General features: G+C 38.4%; 1 protein-coding gene across 4 annotated transcripts in view; it reads right to left on the reverse strand.

The window, feature by feature from the left end:
* The window catches only part of LOC138033798 (stimulated by retinoic acid gene 6 protein-like), a 69295-nt gene that overhangs the window by 5505 nt on the left and 48790 nt on the right, over window positions 1-15000 (reverse strand). For 2 of the 4 annotated variants that reach the window (XM_068881627.1, XM_068881629.1), the window contains exons 12-18: window positions 13524-13599; window positions 12830-12905; window positions 12310-12358; window positions 10821-10944; window positions 5788-5895; window positions 4478-4641; window positions 2878-3051 (exon numbers count right to left, since the gene is read on the reverse strand). In XM_068881627.1, coding sequence (XP_068737728.1) covers window positions 2878-3051; window positions 4478-4641; window positions 5788-5895; window positions 10821-10944; window positions 12310-12358; window positions 12830-12905; window positions 13524-13599 — 771 coding nt within the window. The remainder of the gene's footprint in view (window positions 1-2877; window positions 3052-4477; window positions 4642-5787; window positions 5896-10820; window positions 10945-12309; window positions 12359-12829; window positions 12906-13523; window positions 13600-15000) is intronic. The other 2 variants (XM_068881630.1, XM_068881628.1) reach the window with 1 other exon arrangement.

Genomic DNA, 15000 nt, shown 5'->3' on the forward strand with positions numbered 1-15000 from the left:
GAAAACGGAACTTCCTGGAGCGTTTGAGAAATAATCCAGTGGTTGCTAATTATAAGAATTTTTGGCAGTTACCATGCCCTCAAAAATTGCAATGAACCCCTATGAGGTTTCACAATATCTATGTTTTCTTGAGGCATGGCACAAAGCAGTTGTTGTGGAAAAATTGCAAAATTAAAGCAAAAAATGTCTAAAAATGAAAACGTGTCTGGTTTCACCACATAAATGTCATCCTCTTTTGCTTGAAGTTTGCTATTCGTTTTCTTTGGCCCCGATCAATTTCCTCTTTGACTTACTCTTTGCCAGATTTTGTATTTGTAAATTGTCATTGAACCAGTTGTCTGAGATTCGGTGGGGCAATATTGTCCAGAAGAGATTCTAGGTCACTCCAAACGTTTACAGATGCATGACATCCACTGAATGTTGAAGTGGATCACTGCATTATCAGATATCCTTTACTACAAAACACACCATCAAGAGCTTCAGTCTGATTTTGCATTTCTATCAAGACCTCTACTTAAATGGCTGTACTAACTCACTTATGTAATTTTTTTATTGGCTTGAGCACAATAATTATAGAGTCAACGCAGCATTATGTGGGTGATGAAATGTACTCTGCAAGAGTGCTGAAAATATACACCAGGAAACTTCTGACTGAGCAATTCTGCGGATGCAAATTTCTATTTTGTCAAAGTCCTGTTGACCTAACTGGGGGAACATCAACAACAGCAAAAATAGAAGATAACTTTCAGGTAGTTAAAAAGACCTCGATTTAGAACTTACTCTTGCAACTTGCAAGAGTAAATTCTGAATCAGCGGCAGTAAGGCGGCATATCTTCTTCATACGTAAAATTCTAAATACAGAGTCCAAGATCACAACACCAACAAAACAACATCATATGACCTGGGCTGGTCAGGAGAGAGCTTAAGGTGAGCCTTTATCACTCGTGGGGATGCCTTCAACACTGCTAACTCTTGTGTTTTTTTTTTCTTCTTTAAAAGCTGACTTCCCCAAATTCGACCTTCTTACAACAACAAGAACACCATTAGCTATCCACTGATAGCCACGTCTCCTTAACGTCACCGTTGCATCAGAAATTGTTGTAAAAACCGACATCAATAGAGCACAACCTCAAGATAGCAAAACCAGTGAAATTAGAAATGACCAGTAACCAATACAACCCAATAGCATGAGTGCTTTTCAAGGGATTATTTTCTAATCTTCTACAGTGCAGAGTTCTCAAGAAGATCATGATGCAAAATAAACAGATAAAGTTTTTTATTTATTTATTCATTTATTATTTTTGAATTTGATTGCTTCAATTATGCACTTGAGTAACAAAGCAACTAGGAAGCATTAAGTTACCATGACAGTTGTTATAAGCATTTCAGTTATTTTTAAAGTAATGGAAAATTTACGTAAAGTAGCGTTATTAATGCATTATCGGAATGATGGGTTACTTAAGGCGAACGCGTTTGCCAGAAGTTTTGAGTTGATCACTAACACGGTTATAAAGGCCTTAAGTTTCATGTGAGCACAGTAACAGGGCAGGATAAACTCTATCACCTGTTCATACATGTGTTGAAAAGCAATGACAGGTCAGTTTTGTAAACAGTTTCCCAGTCCTGAGTTTAGCTAACGAACTAGACTCAATCAATACAGCCGACTGAGTTTTAACTATTTTTTTCGATTCGCGTATTCACTCATTTACCACAGGCCTGTAACTCTGGATTTGAGAAAAAAGCAAAGGGACAGTCGACAATCAAGAACACGACCCTCTTACAGTGACTCAAATATTCAGTTTCGGTTATAAAATGAATCTTGTCACATCAACCTTTTTTGTGTCAAAATTTCACTCTTTCGAGTTGCACGCCTTTCCAAAAGTTAGCAGATCTCACACTCATTTTGACCCACTACTGAGCTGTGGGTTACAATTTTCCATCAACGTGGGCGCCTGTTTTCCCTCAACCTCAGAGAGATTGCGAAAATACTTTCGCTACAGGAAGGTAACCTCTTCTACCACGCACACATTACGCACAAAAAAAGTATCTACATCTACCATGTACAAAGAACAAAAGTGTTGGTTCAGTACATGTCGTGGGAGGTCTAAAAGCCCACACATTCTTTGCAGCCCTGGTTACCATAGTCCGGGTCAAGAGGACCTTAAGCACTTACGAGGTTGATGAGAACAAGAACTCTTCAACAAGCGATAGGCTACTTGTAAGAGGCCAAAACAAGGGATCTGGATGCTCTGTATTCGAGCATAATATTTTGGTACATTTCTTTGCCACCCTTTCCAATAAATGAATGAATGAATGAATGAATAAATAAATAAATAAATAAATAAATAAATAAATAAATAAAGGTTTTGCCAAGGCCGTAAGCACAAAACCACCATAGAGAGATTTTGCACCACATTCACGGTTAACAATTGTCAGGGCTAGCTTTTTCCTAAATTTCTTGTCTGTTTTCTACACATATCAAGTAAGTCATAAGAAGAGGGACACAATGCTTATGTGAGATGTACCACCCTGCAATCTAACTCTTCAGTTTCAATGCTTTTTATTAATACCATTTCTGGCCAGTTGAATTCCTGGAAAGCTGGGGCAGATTTTACGTAGTGTCTATAAATACCTAGTTGGAGTTCATAACAGAAATATCACGACAAGAACGCATATTCATATTTTTGCCGATGACTTTCTCGCTACCGTCAATGCCATCAATGTTCCTTGGTTAAGGCCCTTGATGTTCTCTGACCTTTGGAGGTCTACCTTGCTGTGAACTACATGTATTTTGTCCATTTTTAGCATTCTTGGATGTTCCTTGTAAATATTTAAAAACAACAAAACAAAACAACAAACACAAAAAATAGGACATACCTGCACTAGTACCCTCTTCCCGTGATGCACTTCGTCGCAGTGAGTGCACTTGTGGCAACGATCCCTCGAGACCAAGGTCCTTGTTTCTGTCAATCAGCAGCTGGCAAAAAGCGAGCATCACGGGATGGCTGTGAGCCACAAGTACATTGACAAATCCGAGGTACGCAACAAAGGCTAAAACAGAGAAGGGTACATTGGTCTTCATTCATAAGTGTAGGCCACATGTAAACCTGTACTTGAATAGACCATTTTACAGTGGTGGCCTTAGTTACCTGGTCAATGAATGAATTTGAGGCTAGATTTGACCTTGTTTTGATAGAAACCTCACTGCTAAAAAGGTCTACTTAAAATGGAAACAGTGATTCACTTAACAGCTGTTTGCTTGGTAACCTGGCCTAGAAAAGGAAGCAAGGCTGCTGTTGGCCTTGTATCGATGCAAACTTACTGCTTTTTATCAATAACAACCATGGTGTCCTAATGTTACTCTGCTTTGATAAAAATAAAAAATCAGTGATCTTTATCAATACAAGTTCGCCCATTTGTCGACACAACTGGAACAAATATCCTACATCGCTGCTTTATTTGTGTAGCTCAGTGTACGTTTAAGCTGTCATGGTTTCCCATGCCAATGTCTTAGAATATAACTAGGAGGCCAACTGATTTCTAGGGAACATAGAGAATTACAATTGGAAGAAAGGGTATTCCTTCGCACATCAGTAAATGTTTGTATTTAAAATTTGACCAGAATGGAAAACTGGTCTTACCTTAGACTAAGGGTGTGTTCGATTGACCCTATTCCGGAATAAGAATACGTGGAGTGATCATTCAAAACACTATGTGTGGCGTTTTGTAGGAACAAAGATAATAAAGCTATGTTTAAAATAGCATTTTAGCAGATGTTTGACAATATTAATGTGAATCTCTGCAAAAACGAAGGATTCCTAACTTATATTCCATGTATTCCTATTCCGGAATACGGTCAATCGAACGCGCCCTTAGACTCACGTATCACACATTTTGTTTGAAACAATTGGGCCACGAACATTTGAGGAAACATTTGTGGAAAGTTTCGCGATTCCTTGTTGGGCATTATGAAATTACTGACGTATTTGGATTGTACCCTATGTTTATCCTCTTTTGTTATCAAACTCGAACGTACAACACCTGTGTAATCGAGCATACAACACCTGAGACGAGTACAAATAATCCATAATGATCCATTTAGTTTATTGAATTGGTGGTTATTTGTACAAATACAACATTATACTTTAAAATAAAGTTTTCAAGTTCAAGTTTCAAGTTATAAAAGAAAAATCAAAGAGGCCACTAAAACCTAGCATAACCAATGAAATACCTGGTGCGAGAAAACTTGTTATCTTCACACGTGAAAAGATCACCGTTGCTATGGTTGTAAACATAATCGCGCCAATGTTCTACGTTAGGACTACAAAAAATATTAAAGTCAAATGGTTTGGTATTTCATTGGTGTTTATATAATAAAGAGAATATTACATAACCGCTTGGAGATACGAACTTTTCAACTCGTATCTCCGCGTGGCCAGGTAATATCCTCTATTTACTAAAAAAAAAGATGATCTACCGGTGTCCCAGGTCTGAAATCCCCGCATTAAACATGTTCTGTCAATACGAGGCAGAAACAGCACTCCTAGTAGGATTCCTTTTAAAATGCGCAGAAAGGACGAGAAAAATCCAAGAAGAATATTGTAGAAGAAAAAGAAATATGACATGATGGAGAACAGCTGCCTGAAGAATCAATAAACAAAAGCAATGAGACGAAACGCACCTGAAAAATATTGATGACAATCAATGCTATGGTAATAGCGAGGACGATGATAGCTGTGTATATGTTCACTTGGTGTTCATAAACAAATTACGTTGATGCATGTGTTTATGACGCTAATTATCGTTATGAAAACAATGCTGGTAAAGGCCGCTACGAATGGCGACAATAATTAAGATGATGCTGACTACGAATATGGCTATGACAATGATGATGACGATGATAATGATGGCGACGACGACGACGATGCTAACAAGATAATCAATGACTACGTACCTTTATGATGGTGACAACAACAAAAAAAGTGAAATGATGTTGATGGAGCAATGATTTACCGATGATTATGATAATGTTGACGACGATGATGATGACTGACGTTTGGGAGTTTAAGCACGCGCGTTTTTGAGACGCGGACGGCAACCGGAAGTGAGCTGTTTTCCCCTTTAACTTGCCTTCACACAACCACATTTATATCGCTAAGTATCTTTTCACTATTAGATACCCTAAGTTTAAAAAGCTGGGGGAGACCGCTATCCTGGCGAGCGAAATATTCACTTCCGGTTGCCGTCCGCGTCTCAAAAACGCGCGTGCTTAAGCTCCCTGTTAATGATCATAAGGATTATCGTCGATGTCAGTGATGATGATAAAGGCCATGATGAGGTTGAGAAAATGCTGAATGATGACAAAGGTGATGGGCTCAAGATATGGATGATAATGATGAAGAAGATGATCATGAGGAGGAAGATTTAAATAAACGTCATTATTATCCAACTGTACTAGTTACTACATTTTACAGAAAACGTACGAAACGAATACAAATATTCCATGACATTTGTACAGTAGAGAACCGGTTTGACTATTTGAGGTGCTGACCTTTGCCCCCTGCTTGTCACGTACGAATCTGTCTCACGCTCTTGGTTTACAATTCACTTGCTAAAAATATAGTGCGAAAAAGTTGGATAATAAAAACGTTTATTCAATGATTTAGTTCTACGGTCTGTGGATTCGCCAAAATACAGCAAGACTCGTAAAAATATCCCACGATACTACAAATTAAATCTTGTAATAAGGCACATATTTTTTGTATTATAATTGAGGTATAATGGAACCTGTTATCCACAGTTATGGTGATGTTCGGGAAATCTCTGTCGCAGAAGACAAAGAAAGCAAGGAAATACTGGAACAGCCACAAGAAAATAGCCGTGCCGATCGTGGGCCTGAAAGAAACCCGCAAGATGTAAGTACAAGACTACAAGCTAACTTCAACTAGCAATTCTAGCAAGTATCAATACAGGGGTTTTGAGAGAGGGTAAGAAATCGTCGCTGTGCTTTTCATAACTCCACAGGAATCTCAACTTCAACACCAACCTGCAAACTACTTTTTGACTTAAGTCAATCAATTTTTTCACGACAACCAAAAATGTTAACTAGTCCATCTATGCAACTAGTGCAATTATTCATAAAAGAGCCAAGAACTACGAAACATGTAAAGCACCATCTCTTCACGGGCTGATTTCCCGGCTCTATAACCATACCAAATGTCTTACCAATGATATTATTTAATGAAAAAGGATGTTTGAACATCTTTGGATGTCTCGGCTCAACCTTTGACATCCTTTGGTTTCCCTTTGGAAAATTGATTGACAGAAAACAAAGCACTGCGTGGTGTAGGGTACATTCGTAGAAAGTAAGGTAAGGTAACTTTATTTAAACACGGTATTTCCTTCAGGTATACATTTACATTGAAGTATGGAAAAACTAATTTCCTAACTAATCTAGAATCTAAGATAAAAACTAAAATAATAAGATAAAGCAAAAAAGCCTGCTTTTCAAGGAGGCCGTGTGTAAAAACAGAATATCGCTAATTAAATCATTGTTGTCGATCGAAATTTATGTCTCTTAATTTCCCTTAAATATACTAGAGGATGTCAATTGCCGCACCTCCAGAGGCAAGCCGTTCCATAACACACTCCCGCTGTAAGAAAGACTTCTTTTATAAAATTCAGTACGGGGTTGCGGAACAGCGAGCTTGTATTCATTCTCTCTAAGGTTATAGCTACTTAAATCGCAGTGACGGACAGAACGCGAAGTCAGATATTCTGGAGCAGTGTTATTTACAATGCAATGCATCATTATTGCTTTACTGACTGTGCGCTGATGGACAAGTTTCGACCACTTTAAATTTTGAAATAATTCACCAGTACTGCAGTCATAATTAGAGAACGTCAGAACGCGAGCGGCACGATTCTGCAATTTCTGCAATTAAGAAGAAAGGTTCTTAGAACAGTTTCCCCATAATACATTACAGTAATCAAAGTGTGGCTGTACCAGTGAATTGTATACGTTAAGTAGAATCTCAAAAGGGAGAAAATACCTAATATGCTTAATCGCACTTATGCCAGAAAGATTTCCATCGATGTGACCACCTAGGGATTTTGAAGTCGAAACTTGTTTAATCGAAAACTTGTTAATTTCAATTATGGGATTCCTTTCTAGCGTTGAAAAATTCTGTCTTAGTCGTGTTTAGTTAAGTTTGTTCGCTGCAAGCCATATACAAATTCTATCTAAATCTATGTTAACACAACGCTCTATTTCTTCAACATCATTGCTCGCATAGGTGATACTAGTAGTATCGTCAGCATACATTCTTGGTTGTGAATGCATAAGGCAATTCGGAAGGTCATTTATATATAGTGCAGTGAGCGTCTTCTCGAATTTCAGTACTGGTTGTGTCAACTGATTATGAAAGTCTCCCCTGTTTCTATGCCTTCCTAGCACCTCGTGTGTTTTTGTTTACCTGCAGTTAATGCTACTCAGTGGAAACCGAGAGCAAGGTTTTGGTCAATTGTATTGAGTTGACCTTAGACTTAGGGTGTGGATCTCTACAGAAAATCCTCAACATAAACCATGGTGAATGTGGACGAAGAAAGGGCCCTTGCTCCTAGCAGGCCTTAAATGGCCAAAGGGTGCGAAGAATCTGCGGGTTTACCCAAACAACCTCTGGTGTGGTTCATATAGGTGGCAACAGTGGGAGTGCCATCCAACAGAATTGATGAGCTGCTGACTATTGGCTTGCCCGGAAAGAACAGGGTTCTGGAAGAGGCTTTATGACAACTGGAGGAGACTGTATCCAGATTGCAAGGACTCTGAACAAAAACTTGTGTGACAAGTGCCAGTATTAGAGAAGAAAAAAAAGGAGTTCTGCGACCTTGAACTAGAGGAGATGAAAGAAGAACTCAGGAGATTCGAAAACGAAGAGGTTTCCTGCAAAGGTGAACAGGACGAGCTGCGTTCCCCTAACCCCAGCCAACAGCCCAACTTGCGAAGTTCTAGAATTTATGGACACGAGGCACTATTACTTGATGACCGACAAGGAAAGAACAGAACAAAGATTGAAGATTATATGGCGACATCTAAGCCTGAGGAATCACGAGACAAAGAGTATGCCACGATTACAAAACAGAAGCTGCTCAAGAAACTGAAAAGCACTGCTAACTTGCAATCCCTGGACCCAGATAAGATTCATGGGGATTGGCGGAAGACGTAAACACATTACCAAGGTAAAGGTAAAGGTACACCTTATTTAACGTCGGAAGTTCCTTTACTCTCTACAGAGTACTCTCCCAGGAACCAAACAACTACCACGCCGCCTGCACTGCGAACTGCTTGAGTAGGTGACAGAAAAAATGTAAATGCTGTGTTTATAGTGGAAGTGCACTTAGCTATCAAGATACAGTTCACTGGCACCCCACTTTTAATAAGCTGAAAGAAACACTTCAAACTTAACAGAAAAATGATTAAGAACCCCAACTGGCAGGTGGCAATCAGTTAGGTATATTTACAAAGGGAGGTAGAGTTGAATCCGTGACAACCGGAAACAAATCCAAACCAGAGGCTAGAACACAATTTGAACCCGGCGCAACCGCATGCAAACCTAACGCCCAAACCACTGGACCACGCCGCCTCCCATGCAGTGCTCATTAGAGTGGTTTTCAATTGAGTGTCGAAAGTAATTAGTGGATTATTTTGGTTTTGCATTACTTCACTCGCGCCACTTTTTCAATAAATCAGAAGTGAAACCAAAACCAATCGTGGCTCGCGCGTGCACATTTTCCTGCACTTCACGTCGGCTACGTGTAATTACTTCGAGTTTGGATTGGTTTACTGGATTGTCTCCGCCCTTTTTGATCGGCCAAAGTAATTACTTTGGTTTTGGTTTTACGACACTGATTTGAAAACCACTCTAAAACAATGGAAGATATTGCTTACTGACAGCCGAAGAAACGAAATAATATGTATGTAGTAGTAAGGTATTCAGCAGGGATTGTCAGCTGGAACCTGGAAGAAAAAGAATCCTCACCGTGGATACAGCACCCGGCGCCCACAAAAAAAAAAAAAAAAAAAAAAAAGACAAAAGAAAAAGAGGAGGTAGATCAATGGTTTAGATAAGGCACGGGAACCTTAAATGAGAGTAAGAAATCCCAAGCTCTTGAAACATACTGAAACAAATGTGAACAATTTGCCGAAATTTAAAGAAAAACAATGCCTGGAGAGACAGGGTACTCAATGGACGTTCCTCAGCATAGGTAAAGGTGCAGACAACAGTGAAACAAATTGTAATCTTAAGATATCTATAAAGAATTTTATACTTCCCGCTCAAGATCGAGCGAGCCCTGTCCACAAGAGGTATCCAAGCTAAAATATATCATCTCTGTGATTCACCAGAGAAGACAATGCGGGACCAAAGGACAGACAATGGCACATATTGTTAGTGGCCAACAGTGATCACTCAGAGCCACAACCATGTTGCGCACAAGATCAATTGGTCTCCCTGTGGAAAGTACATCAAAAGGTCTAAGTGCCAATGGCGGCACCAAGTCTTGGAAATTGCAGGGAATCAGGACTGCAAACTCTTGTGGGACATAAACATTTTCATTAATCCAATTGCCATAAATGTCCTGTATGACCTAACACCTCACTCTAAACATAAAGTTCCATGGAATACAGATCGTCTGAAAAACACTGTTACCATAAAATATTCGTAATGTAGGATGTTTACAGTGGTATTACGATTTATTTTTTCTATCATATTCGGCATACCCATGTAAGTTGTATTTTGTACGTTTTTTTATTGTCTGATTGACCACAACCTGTAATTCAATTACAACTGCAAGAGATTTGAATAAACGAATTATTAATATTATTGAAAGAACTTTATGCAAAGCAGTCTGTAACGTCATTTCAGGAATAGACCCACGCCTCTCACCATCTCATTAGACAAGTGACTGCCAATTTTCCACACTTAACGGTACTCATGCAACCTTATAGAAGCACAATAGCAATCAGTTAATGAAAAATACATGGAGCCAAAATGCAACTTTTTCGGAATAAAGAAAATCGAATTAACATTTTAATATAAACATTGCATGAACTTTAGATAGTTTGTTAACTTTAAAGTTGTTGAGTCATGAAAACATACGAAATGGGACGCAAGCCAACTTTAAGCAGCCTCACGGCATGTCCCAGCTTAAAAAATACGTCCATTCGGACAGCGTCTCTGAAGTTCTGCTCCTTCCACAAACACAAGTGACGATAACGGGCTAACTAGAAGGGCCTGTGTCCTGGTAGTACAGTTCATTTAGCACAGTTTTACCAATTACCGACCCTCACTGGCTATGCAACTCAATGTTAACCAGAAATTACTTTTAAACAGCACTAATTGCAGCTTTGTGCCAACAAACAGACAAATGCTGGCAAGTATACATAATTTAAGTTACAAACAACTGAGATAAACTTTGAAAAACTGTTAGGCTGAACAATATCAATCCCTTTTAAAATTCTTCAATAATGCTCATCACTCCCTCCCTTTGTATTTGCTGTTTTATTCAAACCTTCCCTCAACGTACGCCTTAATTTGTTCTTTCTTCCGTTTGGCTTGATTTGGTTGCCAGTTCCCAACAGTCACTGAATTTTGCTAAATTTCATGACACAGCCCCCCCCCCCCTCCCCCCCAACAACCTAACGTTGCTGTTGGCAATATAAAGTTTACAGGATGGAAATAATTGAAGAATGGCATTTGTAGATCTATCTCGTCAAATGCGTTAAAGGATTAAGCAAAAGTGTACAGAATTCTGAACCTCACAGGAATGCAATTCCAGCTTCTGTCAAAGCATCCAAGATTTCTGGAGGAAGACGCTCGGCGTACTTGAATAAGAATCCCAATATTGCACAGACAAGCCACAGTGGAAGTATCAAGATAAAATAACCTTAAATAAAAAAAAAGCGAGAGGATACAGTATCATACCATACCAGAAAAAAACAAAAAAACAAAAACAAAAAAGGGCTCTGTTCATACATCCTGAGCCAACCGCTATCCAGTTAGCAAAGTTGGTACAGTATTAGACTACTACACGCGAGGTTGCGTGAGATCAAACCATGGCCAGACCGACAGTCATGGTCTTTATTCAACTAAATTCAGAGAAGACTTCCAAGGGTCCTTGGATAGGGTCTATAGACGGAAGCCCCGGTCTCACAACCCTGGCTGTTAACACTGTAGGATGTTGAAGAACCCACACACTGTTTGTGAACAGTAGGGGAGAGGGTTCCCCATGTTGTAGGCTATGTCTGTCAGCATGTGGTTGACCTGTCTGGATTAACGTATTGGGCTTGTGAGCAAATGAGACTACGTATGTTTAGAAAGACACATAATTAGTTACTGGGCGGTTTTGAAAAGAGTCAGGAACTTCAACATCACTCACATATGGGAATGTAGACAGTAAACATCAAAGTTCCCATACTCCACTCCTTAACTAAAGATAAATAATTGCAATTATACTCAACAACAACAACAAAAAGTGCCAACCTTCAGACCTTACCTACTGCTAGAAATAGCATATGCCTGGACTTAAAGGGATGCTTTGTGATGGATATCAAAATGAAGCATGCATGTAATTACGCGCATTTCAGTACATACGGGCACTATATTTTAAAACAAAAATAGTGACCACATCAAAGGGATATAGAAGGTGATATGGTGTTGCAGTCAGTGCAAAAATGCCTGACGTGTCTTGAAAGGTTCCCATTTCAATTCTATCATGTTGGCCAATAAGCAATATTTTTGTCCTGCTAGACTGCTAAGATTCCTTGGGAAGCCTATTGTAGCTCTTTTAAGTTTCTTGTGCATGGCTCAGTAGTAGGGCATCCGGATTAATGATCGGAAGGTTGTCGGTTCAATTCCTGCAAAAGAACACTCTGATTCTTTTTCCTGAGCAATCCGTGAGTCCCCCCAGAAGAAACTCATCTCTTCACTGCATTTACACAACCTTAGTGAAACTCACAGCTTACTTGGGGTCATACACATCGTAACAGTTCCCATTAAGAAAGCCAATTCGAAGAACCTGAGGCCTTATTTTACAAACAAAGTTGTGGAAAGGTGTGGAATGGAGAAAAAGTTCCTAACTTTACACCATTTCTTCGAAAAAGAAAGCACTTGAAACCTTCTTTGAAAAAAATCAACAAAGTTTTTCCCCTGTACTGGTTCAAAGTTATGTCTTTTTCTGAAGTGGAATTTCCGCTTACAAGCTAATCATGATAGCAATTAACCTGGTCACAACCAATATTGATTTTCTCACCTACTAATGTGTAAGCTATCTGGTATCCAGAGAACCTCAGACTTCGTCCCTGAAATAATAAATTCAATGGGAAGATTTTATGATGCTCAATAAGACATGCAATACACAAGCTAACATCAATTTGTCAAAGATAAATACAGTGCACAACACTAAGGGCAGGTAACACGTTTAAGGTAAATTTTAGTGATGCAAGTATACAGTAATCCTTGCCTTACCTCACCCTTGATTATGAATTGGATGACGGTTAAGATTTGGATGAAGATTGCAATGAGGATTGTGATTGGAATTAAGATTACACGTAATAAAATTGTGTGAATCAAGACTCCAATCCAGAGTGCTGGGATGCTAATTGGATTGGATATTAATTGGAAATTAATTATGTTAATTGGATTGGAAATCTCTATCCAAACCCTAACTTCGAACCCTAAGCCAAGCAAGGGCATGATGGAAAAAGAAAGAAGAAATCAGCCAAGCAAGAGGAAGCAAAGAGATACGATTTAAGAACAGAACAAAAACTTACAACCAACTTCCTGGGAGAAACTGACACATCATGACAAAACGTATTTTCACCACGATACATCTGGATGATATGATCTCTAGAATAACAGAATCAACATGAATAAAAAGTAATTGGAGCCAGCAAGGCAAATTAATTTGTCTTCTTGGTCAGGGAAGACATGCCTTGTTATGTGCATCATGTATAAAACTTAATTATACAATATGTAGCCTTGTTGGAATTGTCATTTTCCATCAGAAGGTATGGGCTGCAATGATTATTGAGTTATCATGTTACATGCCACTAGAGTGGTGACTAGAGGGTTGGCATGAACAAGTTTTGGCAGGATTCCCCATTAGTCCGAAACGTTCCCAATCAGTGAAATTTAAGGTGAAGCCACTGATTATTCTCAATTCTCGATTGTTCAGAATCTAGTGGAATTTTCTGCTGGCAAATTGATTCCCATAGCAATAAGCACAATTCCATCCATTTTGGAGGTGCGTTTAATAAGCAGTGTCTGGGTGAATATCGCTTTTTAAAAAACACACTGAAGAAGGTGCTATTTTAATTACCCAAGGGAAAAGACTGATAACTTGACTGGTGCACTCTACTACACTGTTTATCCTTGAAAAGTGCAACAACCACAACCCACTTCTTTAATGCATGGTTTAGTGAGTTTTATTATGCAATCAAATATATGTACTGCATTTGGACTCACCGATGACACTTCATAAAGTGCAAAAGCAATATCGCAGAAATGGCTGAACACGCAACCACAGACTCCTCCAAGGACCCTAGAGAAATAAATAATAATAATAATAATAATAATAATAATAATAATAATAATAATAATAATAATAATAATAATAACAATAACAATAATAATAATAATAATAATAATAATAATTATTATTATTATTATTATTATTATTATTATTATTATTCTAACACTGGGCTCAATAACATGCAACCGGAAAGACTCAAAAGTTATGGTGAGGTACCGGAGTGACAAACATTCGGTTTGATTCCAAATCTGAGTATGTTGCCAGCAATCAAACGTGGAAGAATAAACTAAGCAACACTAGAGTAAGAAAATTTGGATGTTTCTCCAGCCCTTATATCTGATGTCAAGCAAGGTACTTGAATTCCATCAGCATGGGAAAACTTCACTAAGAGCAGGTTCTTGTTACCACACAGGGGAAGGAAACGTGAGTGATGTTTGATGAAAGGTTATCTCCAAGAGTTTTCAAATTCTCCTAATAGCAACAGAAAAGAGCCCAAACAAAGTGTGTGACTGTTTGCTCCTCTCTGATTGGATGATAAGAAACAATGCCCTTTTATAACTTCATCATCATCCAATAAGAGAGGAGCAAACAGCATGACGGTTGAAAGCCGGCACATGAAAATCGATCTGGCTATTCATCTGTGGAGCTTCTAATGCTGGATTTTTTGATATTATTTCAGGTCTAGTGCTTTGAGTTTTGGACTGATTACAGATATAATGGAATGAGAGGAAACCTTTGGCTTTCAGGTTGCCTTTTGCATGATTTGAGACTTGGACGATGGGAATTTGTTGGTGAAAACTGGCTTGGTGCTGGAGCAGTCTGAAATCGACCGTTCCACCCTTGTCCACAGAAAAATCAGTCAAATCTCTAAAATTCACTGTTTTCAGCTACAAGAACATCAATATACAACATTTAAGGTAAAAATACGTCTATTTTGATGTTATATTTATTATAAACATTCATTGCGGTACATTTCGATAATATGAACTTTTTCAATATTCCCATTACAAGTCTCCAAAAGATACAAACAGTCACACACTTTGTGTGCAGGGCTCCTTATGATAGCAATCGTGAAAGAGTAACTTTAGTATTTTTTGTTTACTTCTCTTTTTCTTAAAATCGCTTTAACGTAGAAACTAGGTTGTCAGTAAAACAATTATTTTAAATACAGTACGATCTTTATTTATTATACCAAATAAATCAGTAAAATTTAGATTAAGCAAAATTTCTAAGCATTTTTCTGGGTGAAAAGCTAAGATTTTTTATTTGATTACAACAAAACCTGAATAAAGCGATGAATCTCAAACTCGAAAATTCTAAGATGGCGGCCTCGCTCCATCGTGAGTAGTTAAAAGTTGATATATTTTGTCCCGTTTTGGGGCCTTTTTTGCAAAGTAACACAGAAAGGTT

Source organism: Montipora capricornis, chromosome 14 (assembly GCF_036669925.1).
Source record: "Montipora capricornis isolate CH-2021 chromosome 14, ASM3666992v2, whole genome shotgun sequence".
Classification (NCBI taxonomy): Eukaryota; Metazoa; Cnidaria; class Anthozoa; order Scleractinia; family Acroporidae; genus Montipora; species Montipora capricornis.